At 35.3% G+C, this 11,468-nt stretch overlaps 1 protein-coding gene across 1 annotated transcript in view; it reads left to right on the forward strand.

Annotated features, from left to right (window-relative positions):
* Positions 1 to 11,468, forward strand: part of LOC126756878 (uncharacterized) — a 349,030-nt gene that overhangs the window by 335,140 nt on the left and 2,422 nt on the right. Inside the window, 4 exon segments of the mRNA XM_050470364.1 lie at positions 7,442 to 7,609; positions 7,953 to 8,109; positions 9,792 to 9,958; positions 10,108 to 10,464. Of these exon segments, the coding sequence (XP_050326321.1) occupies positions 7,442 to 7,609; positions 7,953 to 8,109; positions 9,792 to 9,958; positions 10,108 to 10,433 (818 nt within the window). The 3' untranslated portion in view covers positions 10,434 to 10,464.

The raw sequence follows: 11,468 nt of genomic DNA on the forward strand, positions 1-11,468 counted from the left end.
GTAATTTTCTAATTATGTAATATCCAGAATTATGGGTTGTTGCTCCAATGTCCGAAAATTTTGGGTAAATTTCTTATGACATAACTTCCAGAATTATGAGTTTATCACTTGTCGTTCCAATGTCCGGAAATTTTCGGTAATTTTCTAATGACGTAATGTTATTTTAATGTCCATCTGTCGTCTGAATAAAAATTCAAACTGTGAAAATAAGAGCAAATAACTAAACAAAAAATAACTGTTTAAAGAACACTTTATACGATTTCTTTGGTTGGGTTTTTATCCTAAAAATGGAAATTCCGCTTATTTGGATGGCTTCGCGCTTGAAAACATTGTTTTCGTTATTTGTCCTTTCATGAACGAATATATCCAACCTCAAATAATATACATATATAAATATTCCATCCCTTTTTCACTGAACTCAGCAATGAACCCAAAGCAGCCTCTGTCAACAGCCAATGATATCCGGTTTCCGTGCTCAAAGCCAAGTGAGCGATCGATCGCTGATATTCCGTGATTTATTTACACTTTTTAAGGATAAATAAAAAAAATCCTTTGAAACTCACTGTATTTTGAATCTTTGGGAAAAATTATACATTTAAACAAACAACTAAGAAATAAGTAACTTTTTTTTTTTTAATTTTTTTTTTATAGTAGCTAATTCGAGAAGTTAACGTTTTTAAGAAATGAAAACAATCACAAAAAATTTTTTTGGACTAAACATATTTCATAATTTATAGTGATTTTTTTAATAAACAAAACGTATTTACTACAAATTGTCTTATAACATAACTAAGACGAATATTTGATGATTAAACAAAATAATATATTCCAAAATCGTCTAATAACGCTTGAACAGGAGAAGAGTACCTGTCAATATTTCAAAAAAAGTCAATAAGCAACACTTTTTTCCATTCTCTGAAAGAGAAATAGTTAAGCGACGGAATTTTAGGGTTCGGAAAACCCCACGAAGCACCGCACGAAGTTCTTTATGGCTAAGCGATTTCTACCTGCGTTCCACAAGCTTAATCACATAATCCTTCGCTGTAATAGATATTTTAGAATTTTTACCTGCGAACAAGTGCATAAAATCCGATCAATTTCTAACGTCCCAAGCAGAGTATTCTGAGTATTCATACGAAACACAACTATACACAACAAACTAAATATTACGCGCTTTTTACAATACGAAAATATATAATAACAATGGAGCAAACTGCATTCAATAATGAACTACGTGAAGCTTTTGAAAATGTTCGCATGCTTAAGGAAGCAAAGAACCGAGAGGAATTTAACAAAGTCATGGACGCTATATACGTTACATCCGACGGATATCTAAACACACTGATTTCTTCTGTTATAGAAAAGAAACAAACATTGCTCAGGAATATGGAAATGTCGACAAGTGAAGAACTCGAGCAAATGGAACTTCAAGAACACGCACCGGGAACAAATAAGCGCAAAGCCGCACCGCATGATTATAGTAGCTTCGATGGTTATTGCAACCTTGTGCTCGCGACACTTTCAGATAAACCTCCTATTATACATGTACCAGATTTGTCTCTTAGCTGCGATGATGCCGATGAATACCAACTAGATGACGATGATAATGATAGGCTTATAATTGATGAATCTATTCAAGAGGAACCTGAGGAGGATGGTGATATGCTTATAGTTGAAGAATCGTCTCAAGAGGAATTTCATGAGAATGGTGAGGTAAATAACAGCGATGAAAGTGACCAGTCAGTGCCAATAGACAGCGGCGTAGAGATTGCCTCTTCCGAAACAGAGTCAGAAAGCGCGAACAGAGAAACAGCTGAATCTGTAAGAACTCCAGGTTTACCAGTATCAGTTGCGCAGCTACCAGAGCAAAATGAAAGTCTGAGCGTGAGCAATGCACCAACTGACACTGTAAGAACCCCTAGTTTACCCGCAACAGTTGAGGAGCTACCAGATGAAGATGAAAACTCTGAGTTTATTACGATTGGCCCGAACGGCACACAGGTGTTGAGATCAGAGTTCAACAACATATCTTGGGATTCGGACAGCATCAGTACCAGAAATCTACTCAACATAATATTTGGTGAAGATATATTGGCAACACATACACTCAGCGGCAAGCCATCTCCGGCTTTTAAAGGTCGGGAACGACCAGCCAAGGGACAACTAGATATCAACAAAATAAATGATTTGACTTATTGTGTTATGCAGAAGACAGGCTGCAATGAGTCCGACGTGCGCTCTACGATAACGACTAAATGCGCGGACATCGCCAAGAAATATCGGAAAAGGAATATCAAAATCAGCTATACCGACTTTAAAAAGGAATAGTATGTAGAGTTTCAAACGATTTATTTAGAATTAAGTTTTAACTAGGGTCTGATTTATATCAAATATAAAAATATTTATAAAGTAGTATGCATGTAAATAAAAATAAAACAGCTAAAAACTGAAGTGGCTAATTTCAAATTTATTTAAGCCGTGACAACTTGTTTATATGCGAGTGCGGAAATTTTGAGAATTTTTCTAATGATGTACTTTCCAGATGAATGGTTTATCACTTCTCGTTTTAATGTCTACCTGTTGTCCGAACAAAAATGAAAACAATGGGCAATAAGAGCAAACCACTTAACAGAAAACTAGCAAAAAGTACTTTATTCAATTTTTTTGTTCGGTTTTCATTCTAGAAATGGAAATTTAACTCAGAAAAAATGTTTGTGTATTTACTCTTTATACCATCAGAAAAAAGAAAAATGAAGACGACATGAGATTTTTAAAATGAGAAATAGAATTCTTTCGATAAAGTCAAAATAAGGTCGAAAAATAAATATTTTATATAAAAAATATAAATAAATATTTTCAAAATTAATTAGTTATGGCGTGTTTGAAACATAAAAAGGTTTGTTTAGCTAAAATTTTGTGGACGAAAAAATTGATTGTATTGCGTAGTCGAAAAAGTCTTTTCGTACTATGTCAATAGATGTCGTTGCTGTCGTATATCTTCAGTGCTACCAACCACATTGTGTCATACCATACAGTGTTGGAAAGGTGAGATTTCAAGCTTCATTTAAATTAAATTCGGGGAATTTGAAAAAAAAGGTAGAGCTGTTAAAAAATCAGTGAAAATAATGAAGAAATTCGTCATATTTTGCAAATTTCTTTTAAAAAGGGAAGAATGCTACGCAAGCCACTAATGAAATTTGTGAAGTCTACATAGACGAAGTTGTATGAGTTCGTGTAGCACAACAATGGTTCGCTATTTTGCGTTCTGGAAATTTCAATGTGAAAGATGCACCTCCTCTGGTCGACCTGCCGTGGTAAAAGTCGATGAAATTATGGAAAAAATTGACCAGGACCCTCACAAATGCAGTCATGACATCGCTAAGGAACATAACATTCATCATGAAACGATTTCGAACCATTAAAAAAGGCTGGCTACAAAAAGAAGCTCGAGCTGTTTGGGTACCACATAAATTGTCTGTGAAAAATTTAAAAATCATGTTCCAAACGTGACGAAGCTCAACAAATTGTCGCAAAGCCAAGATTAACGCCTCGAAAGGTTATGCTGAGTGTTTGGTGGAATTGGAAAGGAATCATCCACAACGAGCTGTTCCAGCCTAGTCAAACGATTGATTCTACATTTTACTGTCAACAGCTGATGAGACTGGAGCAAGCAATCGAAAAAACGGCCAGAACTGGCAACAGAAAGGGCTTAGTCTTCCATCAGGAAAACGCTAAACCACACATATCTTTGATGAATTGGCAAAAAGTGGGAGAGCTTGGCTGGGAAGTTTTGATGCATCCAACATATAACTCTGACTTTAGACCATCGGACTACCATTTGTTTCGGTGAGTGCAGAACTCCCTTAATGCAATAAAATTGGCTTCAAGAGAAGTCTATGGAAATTAGTTGTCGCAATTTTTCGCCGAAAAACCATAAAAGTTTTACACTGATGGAATAATGTCTATAGCGGAAAAATTACAAAATGTGGTCGTCCAAAATTGTACATATTTGGTTCATTAAAGTTCATTATAAATATACAAAAAATAAGTTGAATTTTGATTAGAAATGCGAAAATACTTTTTGGACTAACCAATATTAATTTTAATGGTTGACATGTCTTTCAGTCGCAATTCTTTGATTCTTTTTTTTTTGTTTTACATGCCAAATTAAAAAGCTTAAATTTTTATTTTCTTTTTTCAATTATTAGCGCAGTTTTCATATTCTTTTTCATATTTACTTTACACTTTCTTATTTATTATTTTTTTTATTTTATTTTAACACACTTACTTATGCATAAAATATTATTGATTTTTCATTTTTCTCTAAATATTTATTCTTCTAAAATGTGTGTATGTATGTGTCTACGTACGCGGTGTGTAATTCTGTAAACATACTGTATATTCTTCTAGGGAATTATTGAAATATTTTTAACTCAATTCTATCATTTATACCCGTAGTAAATACCTAGCCACTGACATACATATGTAACACATACAGGCAAAACAGGTACCAACACACACATATTTAATGCAATTTTGTAGTCAGCCTACAACAAAAATAAAGTAACAAATAAAAATTATCTACTTTTAGTAAATAAATATTTCAATTCCAATAATTATGCATATTTTATTAGCGTTGATCTTCCTCGTTGTATTGCTTTGCCTGGCAGTAACTGAACTGTTTTCCAGCATTTACTTCCATTTGCTTTTTGTTTGACATTAGTTATTGTAGCAACAACAACACAATTACTTGCATCTAAGCATTTTTTACAGTTATTTCTGCACACACATTTACACATCGTTGTTGTTGTTGTTTTATTTTTCTCTGTTTTTATTTTGCATTTAGCGCACTTTTTCATAAATATGTAGATCCATGTTTGCGCATAAATATTTTTTCACATTTTTTAAATTATTTATGCACTAATACATTTTCACACCCCGCCACCACAAACCCCAGCAAATTGCAACAACATGTTAACCCTTTGAATTTACATTATTGAGCCGATTGCAAAAACTGCCAGAGAATGCGATAATTTTTAATTTATTCCCCAACCAAATGGTCAGAGATGGCAAAAAATTGTTGATTTTATTTAAAGAAATTGTTGATTTTAGTAAAAAAAAATTGTTGATTTTAATTTTGAAAAAAATTTAGTTTCATTGCGAAAAAAACGCTTGAAATTTGCAAAATAAAATAAATTGCAATTTGCGGTTTTGCGTGTAATTATTTTGAAAGCAAAAAAATGCAAAAAAATAATGCAAAAATATGGCTTTTTACGGGAGATAAAAAATTACATAAAATAATTATGAAATATGTAAGTTAGCCGCACATAAAATTACATAAATTGGTTAGGAATTTCTATATGATGCTTGAAATATTAATATAAATGTGCATTAACATATTTTGATTAGCCTAAATTGTAAAACGATACAAAAATGGTTGACAGCCTTTAGCTCTTCAGTTTGCGTTATAGCTTTAGGTGTCGAAAATTGATTTCAAAATTAATTTTTTTATTCTAGTACATTTATGTACATATAAATCTCACCTGGCAATGATATGTTGTCATTATACCAGATAACAACTTTGGACATTATTAAAATTACTGGTATGTTAGTGAAGGGATAGAGTTATCTCCCATGTAAATATTTTGTAATACGAACTTGTTTCCTAGCTTTAGCGAAGATGAGGGAAAAATTAATTTAATTGAAGTTAGAAATTTTTAGTTCTAAAAATTATATCAGAGAGATGCAATATCGATCATAGTAGCACACTTAGTACTGTCAGAAATTGTAAAAATATTAGGAGAGTTATATATAGTTAATCAGAATGTATAAAATGTCCAAATGCCTTGAAATCAGCAGTTGCATTTGATCTTCGACTCGTTAAGAAAGGTCTACAACTGCTGCAGTCACCGTAGATGAAACCGAAAAGCCTTCTCCAACAGTGGAAGTATTATCTGCATAATGTCCGACAGATGATAAAAATTATACATGGAGGAGCTTAAAAAAATAAAGCTGATTTTAAAATATATATGGCTTGGCAGCTTTCAACTATTAATCAGATAAAAAACTGGTTGGCTAGTTTATGGATAAATATGTTTATATGGTTACTGCACAAAAAAAAAGGATAATGGTCAGATTATTTGTCTCCGAGTAATTTTTAAAGCAGATTTGGGAAATTTTATTTTCTCAAAACGTGTTCTATATGTACAACTTTTGAAAAGTTGTGGACGGATTCTACTCTTCTTTAGTGCCAAATTCTAATATGGTAAATGAAACACTAAAGTTTGCTCCCACTTTTTTAAAGAAAAAACACGGAAACTTCAAAAATATTGGGGAATGTTTATTATTATTTGAAAGAATATTTCTTGGCAGTTATTTTTTGAAGATTATCTCTCTCAAATGTTTGATGCGGCTACGTCTCAGTCCATTCATTAAGTCCTCTTTACTCTGACTCGACTGGTAACTGACAAATGACACGCGCTTAGTTTGCTCCAAGGCCTGAATCGAAGTGAAATTTTCCGCACAGACTTAAGACTTTACATATCTCCACTGAAAAAAGTCTAACGGTATGATATCACACTACCTTGGCGGCCAGTCGACCGCCCTAAAACGAAAATATATCTGCTCACCGAAGTGTTCTGTCAATAAATCCATTGATTGATGCGATATATGGGAAGTGCCACCGTCTTGTTGAAAACAAATGTCGCCGAGATCACGATCTTTAAATTCAGGCATCAAAACTTCGGTTTTCTTGGCACGATATCGCTCACCATTGACGGTTACGTTCTCGCCGTTACACAGCCTGCTGGACACAGTGGTTCATCAAGCTGTCAAACTCAATAGAGAATAACAATAATTTCTAAGCAATTCTAAAAATCAAAGTAACTTAATCATATAAAATATTAAAGATATGAAATATTTTTTTCGAAATTTGTCACACTTAGTGTTAACATTTTAAATTTTTTTGTCTGATTTTCACCAAGCAGTGTTGCTGCTTTTGCACAGATATATCCCCGTTGTTAGTCGAAGGGATTGCTTTGAGACATAACTAACGCATAATATTTCTACTTAAGAATAAAAGCAAAAACCTTTACACAAATTACTGAATTTTGTTTTTTTTGTTTAATTCAATTTTTAATTTTTATTTCATTTAAATTAATTTATTTCCAAGAATTTTTTGCCGGCTTAAAAGAAATTTAGTGCCAATTACTTAAACAGTAAAAACCACGATACTTAGCATTGCTTGCTCTCAATCGACCATTTATTCACTAACATCCTGCAGAAGCATTTCATAATCCTCCATTTTAATTTTCTGTTTGCATGCAAGACCATCACACATAAAGATCCAGACTCATTTATCGCTGAAATCTTAAACTAATTAATTTTCAACTTCCTTACATTTCAATAATGTTTTGTCCGAAAATCAAAAAACAAAAATAAGGTAATCGCCGCACTGCCTCGGTACGCTCGGTGGGCTATAGCGACCTCTTCGTGCTGAGCAAAAAGGATATGTGGGACGTGTTGAAGGAGTATCCGGCGGCGCGTGTGCGGCTCGAGTCGATAGCGGTGAAGCGTTTGGAGAAATACAAAAAAGCGCCGTTAGAGAAAGGTGTGTATAAATTTAAATAATGTAATAATAGCTAAAATAATCAAAAGTTGCTGTTTGCCCCACCCAAACTGAACCCCATTAAAAGATTTTATACTGAAATTAAGATTTGCTATTGCTAATTATTAATTTATTTGTTGGAAACTTTATTTTTACTAAAATTTAGTACACATAATTAGCATTAAGCCAGAGTTAATTGCCCACTAGTTGTGATAGTTATATAATGATTTGTTTGTTGTTTCACATATTTTATGAACACACCAAATGCTTCCTACCCAAAAAATTGATTCGTATTTCATTATTGTATATATTGCATTTGACAATATAGTAAAATACTTTAATGTAGTTGCCATGGGACGCTGCCAATCGACGCCCGGTTTGGTGGAGAGTTGCGGCCGTACAACATTGGAGGATATGTGGCTGCCACCGCCGTCGGCATTGTCCTTCGCGCAGCAACAACAAATACAACAGCAGCAGCAACAACAGCAAAGTGTATCTTATAGGTGAGTGGCTGCAAGCGGTTAGACAAAAAATATATATTTTTCTAAAAAAAATTTAATGTCAAGAGAATTCGTGAAAAAGTGTAAAAGCAGTGAAAGACAGAGACAATAATGTAAGATTTACTTCCACAGACCTCTCATTTGAATTTACATACGCACCCAACGTAATCGCCTTCAAAAGGCTCTATTTGGACCAATAGAAGCATGCCAACGTTGTTGCAGTTTTTCTGTTTCGAAAATAGTGAAATGTCACAGGTAGAAAAATCCGGACTTTCATTTTGTGTTTGACTAAAAATCCAGTTACAATCATGCCAGAATGTGACGGGGAATTATCGTAGTGGAAAATCCATGAATTCTCTGCACACCAATCCAATCTTTTTCGGTGAAGTAGTTCAAGTAGATACCTTAAAACAGCAACTGTTTGACCTTGTGGTATGAGCTTTTGGTGAACCACACCACGTTAATAGAATAAAACGATGAGCATTACTTGATTTTGACAGACTTTGACGTGGTTCGCGGAATTAGCTCCCTGATTTTTAGCGACAGATTCAGATCTTTTGATATAAATCTAGTATTAACCCACCTCATACTCAAAATATGAATCAAAACGTTTTGAGATCCTCTTACTTTCAAGTACTCTTTTTTTAACTTCTTCGATTCAGACAATTTCGCAGCAGGCAATTTTTCGGTGGCTTCACGAACTTCACTTATAACTTTGATCTACTCAAAAACCTGTGATTGTGTATCATCGAAAATCATCCGATATGAGCTCTTCCCCTAAGTAGGACTCACAATAATTGGACCATCATTATTGACTCGCCAAAAGCTTCGAGAGCTTGATTAAGAGCTTCTTATCTGCTTTATAGTCCGTACCGGGAAACAAGTGATTACTCCAGTTCCTGTCTATGGTGAATGTCAATGCGAATGAAAAAATTGCCCTAAGAGAAGCTTGTTACAATGCACTTTCCAAGTTTTTGGCCAATAGAGACGAGGGTTTCTACGGGAAATTAACTTCAAAATTGCAACAAATATCTATGGTCATGAGCAAGTAGACACCTTAAACCACTTCTGCAACATTCCGATTCCGTAGTCATGATTCCATTTGAGAAATTTTGACGAGAACTTATTCGACGGATGGAGAACAGGTTGCCGATTCAGTTTGCCATCCGGCACTCTCACATTTTGGGGGGTGGCCAAGGGTTTTCTCTCACCAGCTTCAAGAAGACTAAAGAGATAGCCGTCGTTACTCTCTTCCAATCCTCGTGTGAGATGGCGCCATCCTCCCTGCCACGTTCGAACATGCCAAGTTCTATTGAGCCAACGTTTTTGCGATTTTTGGCGCAGCCTCCGTTCGCAATCGTGTACTCGTACCATCCCTCATGCGACCTTTGACGCTTAATCGCCGATTCAGCTATGTATGTTCGCGTCAGGTCCTGCCCTATTGTCTTCGCTCTCAGACTTAAAGAAACCTATCTCTAAATATTCTTGGAAGATGATTTTTGCGATTTAAAGATCTTAAAAGTCACTAATCGTCATCGAAGATTGGGCTTAAGCAATTCAAAATTTTAAGAAGCCTCATTTGGCTTAGTACAAAAAACATTTATTTTAGAATCATGCTAATTTATATACGTATTATAATCTATTATTAACTAAACTAATTAAAATATGATATTTTCAAATCACAGTCGTGCTCCCAGTCCCCGCTCAACAATCACCTATACGGAACGCATCACACGCGCAACCGACTCACCCGGCTCGGTCAGTCCTAGTGTACATAGTTCGGACGATCGGCCGCGCAGTCGCGCGACGTCGCATCACTCAACACGACTACAGTCGCAGCCAAGTCGGTCAGGTATGTCGATGATGAACAATTAAGTATTATATAAATTAACTATTGTTTCAATTAATTATTATAAAACATAATGAAGAGTAGTTTACCTTTAACGCATTCGAACTTCTTTCTCTACTATACATACTTTCCTTGCTTACCTCGTTCCGCAGGACACATCTGCGATTCCAGTTCGCATTTAGAATGCTACGGTGGCGGTCTGTCCGCCGCTAGCGGTGGCATCGGTGGTGGCGGCACTACGCCACTACTCGGTTCACATGAAGCCTTAGAAGATGAAATCAAACGTTTGCGCGAGCGTCTGCACACTGTGGAGTCGGAGAATCAAGCTCTAAATACGAAATTATCACAACAACAATGGGATTTAGAGAATCGACTGGCCGAAATCGAGATGCAAATATGCGGTGTCTCGTCGACATCCAGTCTGGATCCGGAGAATGAGACCGAGGAGATGGAACGCAATCGTGAGAGTATCATATAACACGGGAGCGAGCTGCCCCATCAGCCGATCGGTATGATGTACATATCATGTTTAACATGACTCGCATTGTTGTTGTTGTAGTTAAATGTTAAAATTGTCGTTGACATTATCGTTGTACACAAACATTCCAACTACTCTCAAACACACACAACACGACAAACTCAACTGTGTCACGCAGTGTGGATGCAAGCAGCAACAAATCAGAACACAAACACCAGTATCACCAACACCCTTGAGCGCCCGTGGTCCAGGAAATGTTAAACTGAAAATTGACGCTCTTTTATTTATGTATGTGTGTTCCTCGCGGTACATCGCATGTCTAACTGTCACTCAATTTTGTGTTTGTATTCCGTAAATTGGCTGACCGCGTAAGCATACACACCCACACACAGACACTTGCTACAATTTACACAAATAAACGCACACATTCGTATGACCACCAGCACCTCGTATATAACTGTATACATACATACATGTGTACCAGCAAGTCAATGTGTTTTATTCTCTAAATTCCTTTCATTACATTGTTATGGGAAAATCAAGAACAAACAACAACAAGAAACAACCTAACTATTCGGCAACATTTTCAATTTCCGCTTGCAACAATGTTTCTATTTCTGATTGCATTGCCGCCTCTGTCATTCGCATCAGCAATGTCATCATCATACTCGTCATCACCATCACCATCATCATCAACGCTATCAGTGTCACTGTTCGCCAAGCATCAGCGATCATCCTCGTGTTTATTCAAAATTTGAATGGTTCCTAAAAACAAACTAAACATAAGTGTTTCAAGAATTTTAGAATTTTACTAGATGTGAATATTCAGTGATTGTTTTTGTTTTCATCAATATCAGAGACTGTGGAGAAATAACCGAAATTTACAAATCATTGGAAAATTATGAAATGTCGAACAAAATTTGACATACAAGTCAAGGCAAATAAAGCCATTATCCTTCGACTATTTTACAAAACATTTTGGTTAAGTTCTATAGACCCACTATTACTTTATTCGTGCGTTTTTCCTTTTACAAA

The sequence above is a fragment of the Bactrocera neohumeralis genome, chromosome 4 (assembly GCF_024586455.1).
Source record: "Bactrocera neohumeralis isolate Rockhampton chromosome 4, APGP_CSIRO_Bneo_wtdbg2-racon-allhic-juicebox.fasta_v2, whole genome shotgun sequence".
NCBI classification, from domain to species: domain Eukaryota; kingdom Metazoa; phylum Arthropoda; class Insecta; order Diptera; family Tephritidae; genus Bactrocera; species Bactrocera neohumeralis.